The 19,415-nt window shown below is 48.6% G+C and overlaps 1 protein-coding gene across 1 annotated transcript in view; it reads right to left on the reverse strand.

The window, feature by feature from the left end:
* The window catches only part of CD81 (CD81 molecule), a 33,045-nt gene that overhangs the window by 5,247 nt on the left and 8,383 nt on the right, over positions 1-19,415 (reverse strand). Inside the window, exons 2-4 of the mRNA XM_058835046.1 lie at positions 17,478-17,592; positions 5,531-5,628; positions 2,563-2,637 (exon numbers count right to left, since the gene is read on the reverse strand). Of these exons, the coding sequence (XP_058691029.1) occupies positions 2,563-2,637; positions 5,531-5,628; positions 17,478-17,592 (288 nt within the window). The remainder of the gene's footprint in view (positions 1-2,562; positions 2,638-5,530; positions 5,629-17,477; positions 17,593-19,415) is intronic.

Raw genomic sequence — 19,415 nt, forward strand, 5'->3', positions numbered from 1 at the left:
TAATGGCACTTAGAGTAAGATGAGCAGTTATTGAATAGATTTGGACAACATTTGTCTGCACATGAAAAAAGGCCTGTCTTTCATAGGGCTCCAGCCCCTCCAGCTGTCACAAATATTAAGAAGCCCATCCACCAGCCAGCAGATTCCAGCCAACACTATCCAAGGGCTCCACAGGCTCTGTCTAGGAGATAAAGACAGCCAAGGCCTGGAGGGTGACCCACAAGTTGAGATAGCCTTCAGCCCACGTGGATGAGCTACTGGGCTCTAGAATGCAACAGCTCATTTTGAACCACACACAGACAAAGCAGGCAGGCAACACATTTCCCACTGAGGCTGCAGAGGCTGGACATGCTGGAAAAGTCAGAAGGAGGTGGGGTGCACAGACAAGGCTGTCTGTAAATATGGGCACCTCGGCTTACTGAACGGCTCTGAGGGGATGGCAGGAATTTGGGAGGGACTGCACACTAAAGCCTCGTGAGACAGCTCACTTGTGTCAGGAAGCTTAGATGCATTTAGATGGATATAAAACCCTGGCTGGGTCCCTGCAGACATCACTGTCCTGTGAGTAATTATGTGAGACATCTTATCCAGACTCTAACCCTGCACCTGGCTGGTGAACTGCAGCCACCCATGAGGGCCTGATGCACAGTGCAAAAATCTCCTAACTTTTAGGGGAACTGGCCTTGTGACTTCTCCTCTAACACCCTTCAGTAATTTGAGAGAGAGAGATGAAAGAAGGCCATGCAAGAGAAGCAAAAGAAAAACATAAAAGCAAGAAAGGGAAAATGCTTTCTAGAACATCTGCTCTTGGCAGCACAGGCTGGATTAGCATACGAAAAAAGAAAGTGCAGCAATACGATGCACGATTTCAATCAATTATCCCAGAATTCCTTCATCGCTACTCAAAAAAGTTTGCTTTGGAGGATGATATTTTCCAATCAAACCATTTCACTCTGGTATATAAAAATAAAAAAAAAAAAATTAAAATCCTATTTATTTCCTCCCCATTCTGAATCTACAGCATCTCCAAGAAGGCAGGCTGAGGCAGAGCCTTCCTTCAGCTTTGTGAAAAAGTGTCCCTTCTGGAAGCATCTCTCAGTGGCTGGGATCATTCAGTGCTTCCCTCCCAGCCTGTACTGCTCCCAACCAAGGCAGGGAGAAGCAAGCCTGCCTTGTGAGCAGGGACTTCAAAATAGCCCATTCATCATCAAGGCTGCAAAACTAGATGATGCCAACAGACTGCCATCCTTCCTTTTAAACTACAATATTAATTTTAGGGGCTGAGGTCATCACTTCTGTATTGGGAAATCCTACATTTCCCAGCTTTATGCTCTGGTGGCCAAGTGCTTTCTCCCCAGGATGGGACACAACAGCTGTGGGGTCCCTCCTTACTCAGCCTTCACTTTTTTTTTGCTGTCGGTTGCAGTTGCACGTCTTGGAGTCTTCAGGATTCACAAACTAACATCTGCAGGAGGCACAGTCCCTCTGCAAAGGTTAATTAGTTCTCTAAAGTTGCTAGGAAACAGCACCCTGCCTGCATAATAATATGTTTAGCCACAGAAGAGTTTATTCCAGTGAAGTCATGCTCCCTCCTGAATGACTACAGGGGTGCTCCCATTCGGGCTGAGCCTGCGAGCCACCGCCCACACGCATGTGACAGCTGAGCAGGACAGGACCTACCTGCACAGCTGGCTAACGTCTCTTAGGAAAGTAAACACATTTCCTACTCTGCCAGAGTCTAACCTTGCCTTTGAGCACAAGCAGTCCCCTTCTCTCCTCCAAACCCCCAAGGCCCGGTGATCAGCACCCAGCCCGCTGCTTGCTGCAGCAAGCTGTGGTTCCCATACACGGGCAGATCTGCGTTTCGAGACCAAATCTGTGTGTGTGAGCACATGTGACCGTAGCGAAGGGAAGGTGAGCAGAAACAGAAGTGAAAAACTGCAATTTTCAGCTCTACCCTTCAGTTCAGCTCCTCCAGCCAGGAAACCTCTGGGATAAGATCTATCCCTAACCTGGGACAGATACAGGACTTGTACCCCACATGTGTGCACAGCATATGGATGACAGCAAGCCCAGTGCTGGCAGACAAATGGCCTGAAGCAGGTTATATGATACTGGAGAAGAGCAGGAAGCACCAAGCAATCCTGCTAATGCAGGCTCTCCCTGTTTGGTATTCCTGCCCGTTGGCACTATGGCTGGGTTCACTCTTTGTTACCTGGCACTGAGGATGTGCAGATGGCTTTCCTTCACAACTTCATGCATGAATCGACTCCCTCTGTGACTGACAGCATGGCAGCACGGAGGAGACCCAAGCGAGACAGGCTATTTTTATTAGAGACATCAAACTACATACCCTCAGGGGCAGCTGCTACTGTCAAGTGCTCACATTTAAAGTTGTCAGCCTGGCCAAGAGGAGAGAGGTGGCCTGCCCGGGTCACATCGCTAATCCAAGCCCCATTACTCAGTCTGGAAGAAGTTTGTGAGCAAAACAGCTCATGCTGGGATCTGCTGTGGTTCTGCCCCAGCCCCTCAGGCCCACAAACACAGGTTTTAGAGTCTTACTTGGTCTTTGTTGACAAAACCCCAAATTCCAGCTGCAACTTCACAGGCAAACAGGATCACCAGGCAAGTGAAGAACTGCAAAGACAAATCAAGAGAGGGATCCTTAACACATTTGCAGCAATTAGGTGGGGAGAGGTGTAGAGCAGCACTTCCACTGACAAATCAGAGCAAGGTGTCATCTGACTTCAAACCATCTTCTCTCTCATACATGCACTGAGCCCAAACACATTTTCCTGCAACTCATCAGACATCACCCCATGTCCAGATTGTTGAGCAGGGATTAGCAAAACCTTTCCTAAGAAAGGACTGGCAGGGATGGAGATGCCCTGTATACCACAAGACACACGGCTCTGCTTCATGCACCGGCAGGACCATCCAGACAAGGTTTCTGCTCTGCCACAAATGCTCTGAGGACTGGAATTGCCAGTGCAGGGTTAAAAGCACATTTCAGCTGCTGAGGAGCTGGGGGTGTCAGGGTATGATTTATGGCCAGCTCTCTGGCATCCACAGCCCTGCAAGGCTACCGCAGTTTTCTGCATAAATACTAACCCTGACGTTTTCCCACAGTCCCACCCTGTTTGTGCAATTCCAGCAGTCCTCCCTGCCATCCCCCCTTTTTGTTCAGATCACGGGAACACATTGTGATGGTTGGTCAGTTGGACTGGGAGTGGGAAGCTGTAAACTCTCACATCAGGGTCACATGAGAAGGCACAGAGAGGCATGGTCCATATGTGGCCAACACCACCTCTGTGAGAGCATCACTCAGTGACTTCTTCCTGGGAAAAGCCCCAAAGTGGGAGAAGTTGCAATGGAAGTCGAGAAGCAAAAGAGGTGAATGCAGTCAAGGAAAGACAAAATTACAGTACAGGGTAGGAAAACAGCCTCTGGCTCTTGAACAGTCTCTGTTCAAAATATATTCAGGACATTTTCTCCAACAACAGAGGAAAGAGGAGTTTACAGAATGATGCCATGACCTGGCTCTCACATGCAAAAGTAAAGGGTTATCAGCAAAATAGAAACAAGACTATTAACCTGACAGCAGGAAAAGACTTCCAACATCTTTGTCCAGTCCCTGAACATTCAATTCCTATGTGAACATCTATCTATCCCTAATTTTGTAGGAACATCTTTGAAGGCCTAGGTTCCAAATCCCCCCTAGGGACTCAGATCATGCGAAACTGTGGGTGCAATGCCACTGTAAGCCTCGTTAAGCTCTAGGGCTCACTATTGCAATGATTACCCTTCGGTGAAGGATGATTCATTTATCCCAGATTTGGAGGTACTACTTCCTGCAGATTCAGATCTTCTGTAAGTTGGCTGCAGACCACCAGGAGATGCAGTTTGATGCTATGGGAACATAGTGGTGTTCTGGGCCAGGCAGCTAGCTGGCTGTGTCCCAGCCCCTTTCCAGGGAGCAGAGCCTTCTCCATGCCAAGTGGCTCCCTCCTGTCTTCCTTAGGTCTTGCTGCTCAGCTTCCACGGCACCTTTGGCACAGGATTTTAACAGCGTGGAGCTACCTGGTACTTTTCCTTTTTGCAGTAAGCCCAGAGTCACTCCCTCAGCTAGGTGGAGGAAAAAGCATGGCTGCTTCCCTAAAACACCGTGAGGATGCTTCCTGGAAATGTCCTTGGAACACAGTGGGAGCCTTGGCCAGCAGAAAGTGCCTTCATGGGGCATCTCCAGACTTTTCTTGGCAAGCCAAGGTGTGAGTAAACACAGGCAGTGCACAGCAGCTAGAGCTGCTAATTTCAGCCAGAGCAGCCGGTTTCCCTGTCAGACCTCGGGTATGTTGTACCATCTGCCCTTCTAATCCTCTAGCTTCAGGAGGGAGTGAGGGGTAGTTCAGGGTCGGTAATCACTTGCACTAACAAAACAAAATAAAATCCAAAGCTGCCAAACTGTGCTGCAACAATCCCTGTCAGATTTGTGTGCAGGCTCCCTGTATTCCCATAACGCCTGCAAACTCCCGCTGGAGCTCCCATCCGCTACATTCGGAAGTGCTTTATCAACACTGGGGAAAAGCATCCCCTTATTATTGGGAATCAGCAGCAGCCAGAAGTGAAGTCATCTGCAAGAGTGAGGGAAAGCAGCTCCATTTCCCTCTGTCCCAGCTGAGCCCACACCCATGAGTTGCTACACTGCCACCAAGATTCCTCCAGCCCAATGAAGCCAAGTGCTGGAAAGTCATTCAAATTAAAAATAAAAATAAAAAAATAAAAAAAATATGTTTTACCTTTCCAGTTTTACTTTTTATGCATCTAGTTTAAACTGAACCACATGTGAGAACTTGCTTTAAATAAATGGGTCTCCCTTGCTCCCAAGGTGAAGGCTTTTGGTGTGGCTACAGTTTATCCAATTAAGCTCATCCTGTGCCAGGAATTCTGAGCTGCTGCCTCACATCAAGGACGCCTGTAGCACTCCAGTAATGGATTTTCCAGGATGTACCTAGATGTTCTCACAAAGAAATTATGGAAAGTCTTTGCTGTTTCCTTGTCCAAACAGATAAAAATAGTAGATGATTCCTTAAAAGAACTAGAATTGCTACAGGCACCCTTGAAACAGAGTGAGAAGGGATGCTGTAGGGCACACCAGGTAAGAAAGAGGGTTTAGTGGGTGCTTGGTAAGACAGCCAGACCATGAGGGGATAAAAGCAAGGTGGAGGTTCACATATAACAGAGAAAGAGTCTCTAAGAATCCTGCTGATCTCACCCCTTCTGCCCTGCAGCCAGGAAGGACATTGCAGCACACCTGCCAGCTCAGCCAGAGCTCCACAGGCTGGGCAGAGATGCCCTCAGCCACACAGCACTGCCTTGCTCCTTGCAAAGGTCACCTTGTTCCCACCTATGTGCTCACACATCCTCCCAGCCCCGCTTGTTGGAAAAGACCCCAGCAAGGGAAGCACAGCCACGTGCCATCCAGCAGGGAAATCAGGGTGCCAAGTGACTTCCAAAGGTTTGTGTCTCCTACCGTTCCCAGAAGACACTGAGACTCCTGAATAGCGCCGTAGCATCCCAGGAATCCCACAAACATCATGACAGCTCCGACTGCGATCAGGATGTAGATTCCTGCAAGGCAAAGTGAGAGGCAGACGCGTTACTGCACGGCTTTGTCCAGCAGCACCCTCGTGCCTGGCTGGACATTCTGGCTCCTGGGGAGGATAATTATGGGTGTGCAGAATTAAGGCTGAGGAGGTGTGAGTAGAGGTGGCAGCAGACACAGTAGAACACAACGTACATGAGCTGGGTCTCAGTGTTTGAAGCTGCCAGCACTGGATCTTTAATAACTCCATCACCTCCAAAATGAGAGGAAACACTGGGAGTAGCACTAGGCAGAAGATGTAGGAGGAAAGACAAGGGTGCTACAGCATCCTCAGAGCTGTAGTGTGGAGTTACCCTGGCATGCTGTTTTAAATATTTAAGCAGAGATAAAAATGATTAGTTAGCATATCTTGTAAAATAAACAGTAAGGCACATGGTTTATTTATATTAAACATCATACAAATATTTATCTGGATAACATTTTAAAGGCAGATGAACCACAAAACTGAGGGGAAAGTACTGCTTAAGCATCTCACTTAAAATCTGGTGCTTTTTTTGTTATAGGTTCTTCCACAGAGAATAAAACGTTTTTTACTTTTAACTTACTGAATTTGCACAGACAACTTGCACCATAACTAGTTCAAAGCTTGAAATGAGGCATCGGGAGTGGTTCAGAAAACAGAGGGATAAAAGTTTATTCATTCAGGAAACAAGAGCTTAGCTCAAGGCTCAAGTCTGCTGCTGTGAGTAATCACCATAGTCTCACCAACCACGAGACTGGTGAAGCCATGGTGATTACTCAGCCAAACACTTCCAGCTCAGTTAAATTTGACATGGCTTTCCACTGGTGTATCCCTTATATTTAGTGCATTTTTGGTTAACTAATATTCTCAAGTATCATGGTTCTACTACTCTCTAAGTGAATCTTATTTCTTATTCAAAATCAATTTGATACGTGCAAAAAATTACAAATCAGGTAAGACTGCAGTCACTATTTCTAATAGACAGTGAAGAAAAAAAAAGAATCATGATGAGGATAAAAGAACATGGGGCATCCCCGAGGTAACAGCAACACAGTGAATCTTACTAGTGGTTGGGAGACACATCCCTTCAATGAAATGTTTTCTTCTGCTATGAGCAAAAATATTTTATAGTTATTAATCAGATTGTCAGCTCTCCTTTAAGAACAGCCCTAACATATAAACAGAGCTCCAGATTAAAACTGTTTGTACATGCTCACGATGTTTAAGGTCTTTCTTATCTCTGTAGCTTTTAAACAATCTTCTGATAATTAAAGTGCAAAGTCTAAAGGCCATGCACTGAGAGCAGAGTCAAGTCAAGTAAACCCTTCTCTTAGACACCAGATATACAGTAACAGTCTCCACTTGTTCAACATTCCCTTACAGATCCTTCAGACTTGGGAAAGGCTGGACTTCAGCTCCTGTTTCTTCCCTCTTTGAAGTAGAGCTCACACAAGCACAAGCGCCGATGCGAGGGCTGACTTGGCGAGCGGCGGTGACGGAAATGCCGCCCCAGCGGCTCCGGCGCTGGGACTCTGCGGTGTTTCTCAGCAGCACCGAGCCCACTCTATTTTTAGGCAGGAGGGAGGAAGCCAGCTGCAGGGGAAGTGCCACAATGGAGCACGCTGACCCCGCAGGAAGCCCCTCTTCACAAAACCTGATGGGAACTGTGGCCGGAGACACCAACATCCTTGCGGCAACACTCTCAGCAGCGGGGGCCGGAGGTGCGAGGTGAACCTCCTGATGTGCTCTCAAGGGGCTTCAGCAGCGCCCAGGAGCCACAAAAGTGAGGATGAGAAACCTCCCTAGGCGAAGGTGTGCAAAGAAAGGGAAAAACAAGCAAAAGAAACCTCCCAGGAGAGTTTCTTGGGAAGGACAGGCCAGCAGATTAAGTTCTGTAGGCCTGCCTGAAGTGGAAGGAGGTGCTTTTGGCCCAAAGGCTGGAGATAACAAGAGGTGGAGCAGCTGGGCAAGGAGACAGCATGGCAAACAGTGGGCTGGGCTCTGTGCAGGACAGAGGGGCCCCAAAGGGCTTGGAGGTGGTGGGAAGGCATTAATGAACCCTGTACAATGAAGGCTGTCTGCTGGATGCCTGCCAAGCCCCAGAGAGACTGATGGAGACTGTCAGACGCTGCATAACTGCTGTCTCACGAAGAACAACATATCAGTAGTGGTGTCCCAAAAGATGGTCTGCTTACAGTCCCCAGAAGCTGCTAATGGCCAGGAACCAGCCCTTGCCACTCCAGCTTGTACCAGTGAAGCTGCTGGCTTGGGTTTTCAACCCAAACCATGGCAGATTTTTATATTTTGAACACTGGGTAGTTCAACAGGTTTCATCACAAGTCAGAAAATCAACTTTCCTCATCCTTGAGTGCAGCAGTTTCTGACTTCTTCTCCCATTAGGACAGTAGAGAGAAGACAAAGCTGTGCTAGAGGCAAGTCATTTCCATGTCTGACAAGTCACTTTTCATCCTAACCACCCCAGTATATGAGTAACAAGCAGATGCAGCACATGTGAAGACCAAGCAGCATGATGCTGGGACCCCAACAAGCAGATCACCACAGACAGAAGGTTTTGTTCTCAGTGTTTTCAAAATAAACACTGAAGGCACCTTATGGGGTGAGCAAATATTGCCAGCAGATCACAGTCATAGAGCAGCCCAGGCTGAAGGGACCTCAAACGATCACCTGGTCCAACTTTCGTGAGACTGGGAACCTTAGGAGAGATTATGCAGAACCCTGCCCAATTATATCTTGAAAACCTCCAGCGATAGGGACTCTATTGTAGTGTCCCCGGGGAGCTTTTTCCAGTGAATGATTGCTCTCACTGTAAAATATGTTTTTCTGATACTGAGATTATCAGGAAAACACAGGTGACTAGGAAAGTTTTGCTCTGAAAACTAGGAAATGAAAGTCCAGTGAGACCCTCAACTGATGGAGAAGTAAGAGGAAACACAGACATTTGCTGTTTCAGAGAAGTTTTCCAGTGACCTCTGTAATTGCTTCTTGCTGGGATTTCTGGCAGCTTCAATAAAACAAAACCAATCCTGACCTGCTGAACTCCCACCCCAGGCAGGCTGTGCAGACCTTGGACTGTCAAGTGAGGCCCTGGCTTCCCGCTTCTCTCCCTGCTCTCACTTCACCAGCTCCTCATCAGAGCCAGCATCGCTATCAAGTGAGGAAACAGCAAGGAGGAAAGGAGGGGAGGGAAGAAGACGTGCGCCACGTGCAGCTTCCTGACCGGAGCGCAGCGGATGCAACTGGTGCGGTGGGAGCGGCAGAAATGCACAGCCAGGCAGGGGAGAGGGCAGCGATAACTGGCCTGAGCTCGACAAACCACAAAATAACCCTGGAAGGTTTTTGGAATAAAGGCCAGCTTCACTCCCAGGCACAAACAAGCAGCTGTTATGGAGTAGCCTTTTGTTACCGAGAGCCAGAGTCTCTCCTGGGAGGCAGCAGAGCAGGACTCTGCACCAGAGTTTATTTAAAAACAGGCACAAAATATTTACTGCAACAATAGCATCTTGTACAAGGAATGCCAGTGGTGTTTCTCCACAGAAATGGCACACTGAAGGCTGAGAAAGCAATGGAAGGCAATCCAAGGGCCCAACCACATGCTTTGAATGGTGTTTGTTTTCCTACACCCATCCTTCCCCTCAAGGAATGGGGCTGGTGGGGGGTCTCCGCTTTCAGACTGGGTGCCAGGTGGCTGGGGGACTATTTCACAGCAGTCAGGGCCCAGACTGGAACAACCAAGCCCTTTTCCCAGAAAGCAGCCTGACACATCTTAGCTTTCATTCCTGGCACACAGGGACGATGACGCCTAGTGTGGTTTTGGGCTCCGTGTCTGTGAGCAAGGCACCTGCCATCCCCATCCTGAATGGCACATTACCCTCCTCAAAGTCAGAGGAGATTCCTCACAAGCCTCCCCCTCCTATGTGTAAGTACCAGAGACTGATTAACCCCTAAAATCCTCTCCTGGGTGAGGAACTCCTGATCAAAATGGTATTTGCTCCTTCAGGGCTCCACCTGAACTGGCATAATTTGGCATGAGCAAGGCTCCATCTGCCTTTCACATGTCATTTCCCAGCTCATTTTTACTGCCGCTTTCTCTGGGGTTTTACAGCAAGCAGCTCTGTTTGCTGTAAACAAAAAGTAAAACGAGAGAGGTATGAACTGCAATCTGCAGTGCCTACAGCCATGCTGCCCCCTCACACAGCAGCAGCACATTATCCTGGGAACAGCTGGAGCTGCAGCAACAGGTACAGTAAGCAAACACATGTACAGCTGCTCATGGCACCAGGGCACCTCCACATCCTTAAGCAGCACTGCACTGTGGTTTCTAACACTATGGCACGGTGCTCTGATTAGGCAGCAGCAAGAAAGATTGCTACAAGTGCCACACATAACCAGCCACACACCAAAGCAAGCTGTGAGCCTCAGGACCTGCATCTTGGAGTTGGAGAAGTCAGAGGAGTGGTGTCAATACTGCCTGGAGTCCTCTATCCTATTTTGAGATGGAGCCTTAGAGCAGAAAGCTTTAGGAGAGAGACCAGCCACTCTTAGCTTCACCTCCTCATCTGAATTCAAAGCAGGAGCACCGGAACCATGATATGATCTCCTCCCTCAAGAGCATCATGATCAGGACATAATGGTCAGAGAAAGCAGCAGCAGTGGACCAAACACTATCCCTCTTTCCCCAGTACAACCAGGGCATGTGCTGCTTTGGGCTGCAGGGATCTTGTAAAGTTTTAGGAAAGCCCCCAGACATCAGAGCCAGGGAACTGAAAGTAATTGAGCACTTCTCTTGATTTGATGGTAGGTGGGAAAGAGGTAAAAAACACAGCCAAGAGGCCAGCTTAGCTTCCAGCTCAAGCAGATGATGCCTTCATGGAGGGCCCTTTACCTGCAAGGCAGGTAGGAAGCAGGATGCTCAGTTCTGAGAGCGGGGAAGGGAGAAAGAAGGCAGTATTCAGTGTCAGTACTTGCTTTGGCATTAAAGCAGCATAGCTGGTGCCTGCAGGGTTGTAAAACCCATGTCCTGTCCCCGCTGAGAAATAAAGAAATCAAGAAGAAATAAACAGTCTTAAAAAAAGGGCATGATGAAAAAACAAATAAAAGAGGGAACAAGCACAGGAGCGTCTCTCTAAAACAAGCAGGGAGCAGGCCAGCCCTGGCTAGCTCTCCTGCCATGCCCCAGCATGCCCAGATGCTGTGCAGCTCCAGGCATGGGCATTCCTGGACACTTCTCCCCTCATTTCAATCCTCTCCCAGCCTCCTTAACTCATTAGGCTGAATGGAAGCCAGCCACTGCCCCCAGGTCACCATGGCAATATTTCTAAAAGACAAAAAATAAATCAAATAAGAAATCCCCCCCTCCAACATGACACCATGCTTCCAGGGAAGGCCAGGCAGCTCTCCAAGCTGTGCCTGCCCTCCCCATGGGGTGGGCTTTAAAAGGGGGCTGAGAACAGACAAAAGAGAGATGTTTACTCTCCCAACAGGCTCCTGCAGGGACAGTGTGCACATCCAAGAGTTCTCCAAGCCTCAGAGGAAAAGGAAGGAGGCTTCAGTGCCACCCTGATGCTGCTTCTGGCCTGGAGATGCTGAACTTCACTGAGCCCATCACCACTGCTGCTGCAGGGAAGGGTGGGACCATTAGACAATGGCAGGGAGACTTCCTCCTACCCCACACCACCCACTGTGGAAGAATACCCTTCCCAGCAGCCAAAGAAATGACTGTCATGTTCTCCCTGGCAGCCTGGGGGAAAGATACAAGCAGAGAGTGGAAAGTCCCTCCAGGGCAGGGTTGAGGCAGGAAAAAGATGGCTGTGTGAGCCAGCCAGCAAAGCAGGGTCTCCCAGACATTTTTGTCCAGCTGCCTGGTGGAATTGGCCCAGCAGAATTGGCAGTGCTTTCTTCAAAGTGGGGTGAGAGAGGGGGACTGGAAAAAGAGAGGGTTTGCTGGAAGATGACAAGTGGGAAGCCCCTCCATTCCTCTCCACCCCCTTTCCCAAGGAAAACATTGCTGCTCTGTAGCTGCTAATGACTTCCAGATGGAGCAACAGGGTCACAAAGCATGGAGAGCTCTCACGGGGAGATGAAAGCCTGGACATGCTGCCCTCATCTGCAAGAACAAGGCAGGAAACCACGAGCACCCCTCTGTCAGAAAAATAGAGGGGTGGTGGGGAAAGCCCCAAAGAACGTCCTTGTGTGCACACACTTGTACCCAAATCCACTCCACACAGATCCCACAGTCAGGTTTCTTCTCCTCTGCCTACCCAGGAAACACTGGAAGGAGGCTAAAGTTTTGTAAATTCAGCACACCTGCAAAAGCTGTGAGGAAGTCTATGGCACAGCTCCAGGACTGGGATGGACAATGGTGGCACAGCACAGGAGAGCCAGGCTGGAATGTGCTGGCCCATCCTCTACTGCCCCAGCCTACAGCACTTCTGGGCATTTCTATGTGCCCTGGGATCTCACCCACCAAAAGAGCACAAACCCCACTGGAGGATCCCTTGGAGGTTTAGCAAGTTTCAAACATGGTGCAGGTTTTCTAATGAAAACTGTCTAAGCTACAGCTTTGCTTGCTCTGCAGAGCAATGAGCCACCTCTGGCACAGGTCCAGCGCAGCAAAGCCAATGGGAGGGGACAAAGGAAAACAACTACATTAGTTGTACTTGGACAGATCTGAACCAAAATAACCTGATGCTATCAATGCATTTTTAAAGACATAACCAGCTTTAGTCTGCAGAGTAAATGAAGCACGGGGGTTGGTCATGACCAAGGTAGAATGAATTACAATTAAATGGAAATTAAATGGAAATGTAATGAAATAACATGTTGTTTTCTTAATAGAAATTGAATTCTGTAATAAGAAGAATACAAAAAAAAATCCGAAACACCATATACTGTCAGATACATGGTGTAAACCAGAAAGGAAAGTACTAAAATAGTGTTTTGCCTTAAAACTACTATTTTAAAAATAATTCCAGTATTATTGAAGGAGTTGATCTGACAGTGATTAGAGGAAAAACTAGAACAAGTAAAACTCAGCTTTTTGGCTTTTTTCCTTTAAGGGACTAAATAATTAAATTGTCCTTAACTGTAAGTAAGTTTATTTCCAAGACAGAAAAATGCATGTAGTTCTATTTTTAAAAATCCACATATATTATTTTTTAAATAATCCATTTTGCTCGGTGCGATTCAAGGCCAAATGAAAACCTTGGTTTCCACTGCCAAGCACGCAAGCCTGGCCACAGCTCGTGTGTCTGGTGGAAAATCTCCAACACAGGGAGCCTTGACAAAGTAGAGCACAAATGGGTGAGAGAAGAAACCAGTCCTGAACCAGCTGTGTGCATCCACAAGGATCCCTGCAGCAACTCACGCCAAGACTAAAGGTGGTTTTTGACTGGTGCTTATTACAGAACCTACAAACCAGGAGCCTCAGGCTCTTCTCTAGCCCTTTCACAGCAAGTCTAGCAAAAGATGTGCTGTTGAGTCTAACCCCACCATGTATGGGAGTTGGCACCATCACTAGAAGATGCCTAACATTTCCAGAGGGATGTGGGCAAGGATGGGAGTGGGAACAGAAACCAAGAACTTCTCATTGCTCATGGTGGGTTCACAGCTATTGTAGCACTGCTCATCTCTAGAGTCTTTGCAACACACTGGAGCTCTGCTGAGCCCCCTCTGCAATGAAAACCTCCCAGAAATCACTGTTTTTCATCCCAGGCAGTCCTAAAAAAGGCTAATTAAGCTAAATTAGCTAAAAAGGCTAATTAATTTATGGATGCAAGGGATAGCTCCTCCACAACCACTTACCCAACACAAGTCTGTGTGGGTGATAGGCTGGGAGGCTCTGCACTGCTGGCCACGTCTGGGACCCATGACAAGAGTGGCCAAGACATCCTCATGTGCTGTTAGGACAATGGGCAAAGCTGGGGAAAGCTCAGAGAAATGTCCCCATCCCTACCCTATGCACTGCCACTCTCTGCAAGGGTCAGATTTCCCTGAGCCCAAAATCTCATGACAGGACTTCCAAAATCCTCAAGACACCCATGAAAGCTTGCGAGCAGCTGCATTTCAACTCAGATATGTACTCATTTGTAAGAAAGACTTCAAAGCCTCCCTGTGCTTTCTGGCCCATTTATTCTAGACCAGCCTGCGTGAAAAGCAGCTTGAACTTGTTTCCAGGGCAGAAATCATTATCCTGAATTGTATTTGTTCCTAGGAGGATGGTGAAGACAGTCTGGTTCACCTCGTAAGGAAGCCTGTGTTCCCGTTAGCCGATGTCCCTTGCACACCTCAGCAGCACTCGCAGGCACATTCACCACCTTGGTCCCAAGCTATTACTGCCCCCCACATGCCTGACTGGCTTGGGAGCTGGATAAACATTACCTAGGGAACTCTCCCACCAAAAAACCCCTCCTGCCTTTCTGTTGGGACAGTGACACCCAGTAGGATGACAGAGAGAGGCAGCAGTGGCAGCAGCCTTGGTGGCCAGGTTTAGTCCACCACTGTATGCCTGTCCAAAACCTCAATACTCCTCTCCTGTGTCCACCATGCTCCAAGGGAGGAGACACTACCCAGCAGAGGATTTACTAGTAAGACACACAAAACCTAGACAGAGGCAAAGCAAAGACCTTCCTCACCGCAAAATCTATGTGGAAAACCGCACCCCAGCTCAGGACGCTTTTGCACTCTTTATCGTGGCTGGCCCCGCTCCCAGGGCCGAGCTAATTAGAGCCACAGGTCGTGCTGCCCCGTCACTTGCTGTGAGCAGCTGGAGGCAGATTTCCTATTTTGGTTTTGGCAGGAGAGAGTGAAGCCGAGACCATCCGGCTGCTGTGCTCCATTCCTTGCCGGGCAGCCTGAGGAAAAGCACAGGAAGGGCAGCAGCAGGAACCAGCACCCAGTGATGCTCCCAGCACACAGGCAGCCCAGCAGAGGGGACGTGGGAAATCCTGGGGTGTGGATTTAAGGCAAAGAAGAGCTGAGGTTTTTGTTCCTGCCCTCCTCAAAGCATTTCATCCACAACAGCCGTCTTCAGGCATCAAATCTTTGAAGGATATAATAACCAAATCTTTAAAGGATGGAGAACCTGGCTTTTTCCTCCCACTGTCATCCCACAAAGAAAGGGCAAAAGTAGTAAGTCCAGGGTCACTCCAAGAGCCCCAGGTGCTCTTAAAACCGGTTACACCACAGCACTAATTTATTGTTCCAATCTGTACTGGTATCTGCAGAGAGAGACCAGCTCAGCCTTCTATGGGCTCTCATAACACCCTGAATCACAGTTTTGTTGTTTGTTTGTTTTTTTACAATGGTACTTTATGCGTAGGATCAGTAAATATCTGAGAAGTGGTTAGCCAGTTGTTAGCAACTTATCAATTCCTCTAGCTATCCTGAAGGATGTTCTCAGCCTTGTGACCAACATCTTCCCAGCCTCCAGACAGACAAAGCGTTCCAGACACAGTGTTATCCACGAGCAAGAAGGATTCTAGTTTCTGAACTTCAAATAAAGCAAATAAATGCCTACCAGACAACAAGCCAAGCTCAGATGAAGAACAAGTATTTTCTTTTATAGTTATGAAAGCATGGAACTAAGGTGTTCCAGCTACTCCCATCCCTGGTACTTCTTGGTCTTTACAGCGCTGAAGCAGTTAAAGCATTTGCTGGAGCATTGGAACCAGAGCCAAAATGGAAGTGTCAAAAGCCAGGACTGCAGCAAGTGGTTAGGGGATCAGATGGTTTGCACGCCGTGCTGAGGGAAAGCCCAAGAACAAGGGCCCGTTTAATAACCTCCCAAGCCAGCCCACAAGACAATTTGTGCATGCAGTGCCAGAGTGCTCAGGAGGAGGGGTAGTGCCTGTGGGAAACCCCAGCCCGCAGGAGCCCCTTCCTGGGAGCTGGAAAGGAGAGCAGGGGAACAGCTGCCTGTGCCCTGGGGGCTGCAGGAGAGGCTGCTGTGATGGTCAGGTCTGGGAGCCAAGGGCAAGGACTGTTCCTCTCATCCTGCTGCAGCCTGAAGTATCATGCCTGGTACCTGTAGCTTCGCTGTTCCCCACAGCTTCTTTTTCCCACTTGGCCATTACCCTCAAATCTGTTATTTTTCCTCTCTCATAACACTCAAACACCCTGGAAAAACAGTTTTTAACAAACACCTCCAGCTTTGGGGTAGGGGAAAGGACACAGAAAGAAACCAGGAGACACCAAATCCCTTGTTTCCTACTTCCCCCTTCTTGCTCACTACCCACCCTATGATGGAAGTTTTCCTCCTTCAACAGTGTTTATTGCTTCCCCCTGTCCTGCAGCGCCACAGCAAAGCCTGGCTGGCCTATAAAAGCCTCCTGACAAATCCTGGGACCTGCACCCTGTGCCAGACACCAAAAAGTCGTTTGCAAAGTTAAAAAAAACAAAACAACAGAGCTCTGGAGGCCAAGCCCAAAGAGTTTCCCGTTCCCAAATGCAGGAACATTGTGTGCATCTGTATATTACATGCCAGAGAAAAAAAAGGAGGGAGTAGCAGTTGTAGGAGAGAGGAAAAATCAGGGGGGGAGCAGAGGTGGGGGGGGAAGCAAAAAAGAAATCCCAGCCTTCAGACTCCAGAGGTCTGGCTGGGAGAGGCAGCAACTGAAAGAAATGCTCTGCTGTTATTACTGCATGGAAATAACAGCTGCCAGAAGGAATCCAGGCCAATCTGTTGCTGAATATAACTTTAAAAAGACAGCCAGCCTCAAATCATGGGCTGCTCACGGGTGTTGGAAAGTCAGTGTGGTGGTGGGACCCACAGTGCTTCCCCAATGCCTTCTAAAAAACAAAGGCTGAGGACAAAGACAAAATAAGGGTGGAAGAGTAAAAGATGCTCAACAGGCAGGATGGAAGGACTCTGCCCCATGTTCTGCCACATGGGGCAGAGGTTTGGGGAGAAAATGTTAACTAGGTGGGTATTGGTTCTTAGCCCCCCAAAAGGAGAGGTTTGAAGTGGTTACTGGAGAGAGTTTAACTTCTTGTGAGCTCCCTTTTCTGTTCTTAAAAATGAGATCTACTAAGGGGAAATGCTGCAAAGAGAGTTCTGGGTGTAAGGCAGGAGAAGAGAGACAGCAAGGGAGAAAACCCCATAGCTATTTACAGCAGGAGTATCTTCTGTAACCAGAGGCAGCCAGGGAGAGGGCTCAGGCATGCTGTTTCATAGGCAAGCAGGGAAACGCAAAGGAAAACCCTTTCCAGAAAGTAATTTTAGCTACAGGTGAGAACAGGACATCGGATCAGATGATGTTCCCAGCCCCGGCAGCTTGTGCTCCACGCCAGCTTCTGACTGGCGGCCAGCCCCGCCTACAAACTGCTCCCCCTTGTCTGTGGGGGATCACTGGAGAACAGGGGAAAACCAGGGGGCATGCTGTCAAGTTAACAGAAATCATGCTAAGCCTAACCGTAGTGCGTGGAGGCTCCACCTGCCCCTCCTGGAGAACATGAGTCACACGCACACCAAGCTTCGCTCCCTGCTGCCAGGCACTCTGTCGGCTGCTTTTACATCCCTTTGGATAGGAAACAAAACACGCTTCCAAGAAGTCTCCCCTCTTCCCAAATGTGCTCTGGAGAAAAAAACCCACTACATCACAACACGTCTCTTTGCATTTTTAGCTGATGTGGATTTGGACTCTGCACTTGGGCCGCAGCCAACATTTAGGGAAGGCTTTGGCTGGCACAACAGGGGATATTTTGGAGAGTACAAGGGCAGCAGGAGGTGTTTTTATCTCCTTGGTGCTCACCTGGAGCTTTCTGCCCGGCCCTTGGGCAGCCTACCCTGGGGCACAACAGCCAAGCAGCAATGCCAGCACCCCCACAGTTACTCACCGACATAGAAGGTGTTGGGGGCCTGCTTGTCCCCCAGCTGCAGGTACAGGATATTCGTTGTCTGCGAGTCATGGCGGAGCCACAGGGCCACTCCCAGGATGATGCCTCCGGCCAGCTGGGGAGAAAACAGAGGGAAGCAAGGGTTATCCACTGTTCCAGCCACATTGGGGCCAGACCGGCAGTTTTCAGCCAGGAGCAGAAGACTTGCTCTTCATCTTCCCACAAATGTATGAGAACATCCTTTCTAACCCTGCAACATGCTTTGTGCCCCGTAGATCTGGAGCCATATGATCTTCCCTGCTTTATCAGAAGACCCCTCATTCTGGGGATGTGCAAAGCCTTTTCCAGTTCCTGAAGGAGATTTCTTTCCCAAAAAGTGTTTATTATGCTTTATTATTATTTTCAGTGGAAGGCTCTGCCTTACCCAAGCAGGAGATGTGCCACTAAGGTTTTCAGGAGAGCTTTTCAACAGAAGATAGGATCAGTCCCAGTTACTCCCTTTTTCCAGTGGGCTCTTATCGCTCCATTTCACTTCTCTGTGACACAAACAGAAAGTGGGGGAACTGTCCATTTTTCCCCTCTGTCCCCGAGTTTTGCATACACGCTACTTCCCATCCAGCGTCAGGCTTCCAGTCGAACACACCTAGTGTCCCTCAGGCACACAGAGCTTTCCTTAATGTCTTAATATAGCAATTGAAGCAGAGCAAGGTCTGGGGTTAGGCCAAAGCATCACCACACCACTTTTGGGGGCCTCCAGGCCAAGACTGGTGCCTTGCCCATGCTGTCAAGCATCAGAAGAGCAGCACACCCACACCCACCTGTGCACATGCAGGACTGACCAGGGCAAGGACAAAAACACACTCCAGATGTGGGAGGAGACGTTCTGTGCATGTTCTAGCCACTGGGATATTTATGTACAAACAGTAGGAAGTTTTATGACCGACTTCCTCACAGTTTTCTCTTTCAGGGAGGGGCTGGGAATGGCCACGAAAGCTGGGAGCAGATATGGGGCACTACAGCAGGTGTCACTGAGAGGAACTCAAGGTAGAGCTTTTCCAGCAGGACTCACTGCATCCTCTGTGACATCCCCCTTCCATTTAAAAGCATGAGAGAGAGGGAAAAAATAGCAACATTTGGGAAAAAACCCAAACCTTTAAGAATTCCAGTATCACTGCTGTGAAATGTTGAAACCACCCGTTCAAATGCCGATTTAATTTTGAGCATCCTAAGTACTCAAAGCCATTCATCTTAAAAAAGGGAAGAAAACTATCAAAGAGTATAGAAGTGGAAACATGCTTTTCTAAAAGAGTCTGAATCAGGTCAGCTACAGGCATGACAGGCACCATGAAAGTCACATAAAAAATTTTTAAAAAGCATGGCTTTTTCAGTAAAGGTGCAAGGTCTCCAGTTGTACAAGCACAACAGGGAGCACGGGAGGACTGGGATCTGCAAGACAGGCTGTCAATGGGAGCCTGGCTTTACCCCTTGGGAGCTCAGCTAGTGGTTTCCTCCTTGCTCATTTCTACAAATCCCAGCCACAAGATTTTTCCAGGACTGCCACTGAAGCTGGGGCAAACCCACACCATTTCCAAACTCACAGGGCAAACTGCTCTCAGGGCTTTTGCACTATCAGAAGGAGAAAATCCCCACCAGCTCCAGGAGAGGAAGGGAAATCTTTTCCCCAGTCTGCCACCAAAGTAATTGGATTTTAACACTTCTGCCACAGGAACCAATGCAACTTCCCTGCTGGCACAGTCCCTCATCCCTCCTGCACTGGGGCCAGCCTGAGGTTCTCCAAACACTGGCTGGAGAAAAGTCACAAAAGCTGGTCTGTGCTCAAGTCCAGCTCCAAATAAGGCAGGTTGTGGCTTCGCACAAAGTTACCCAAATCCAGCCTGGCGTGGCTTGTTCATTGTCTGAGGGCATAACGAAGTTTGT

This window comes from Poecile atricapillus, chromosome 1, assembly GCF_030490865.1.
Source record: "Poecile atricapillus isolate bPoeAtr1 chromosome 1, bPoeAtr1.hap1, whole genome shotgun sequence".
In the NCBI taxonomy this organism is placed as follows: Eukaryota; Metazoa; Chordata; class Aves; order Passeriformes; family Paridae; genus Poecile; species Poecile atricapillus.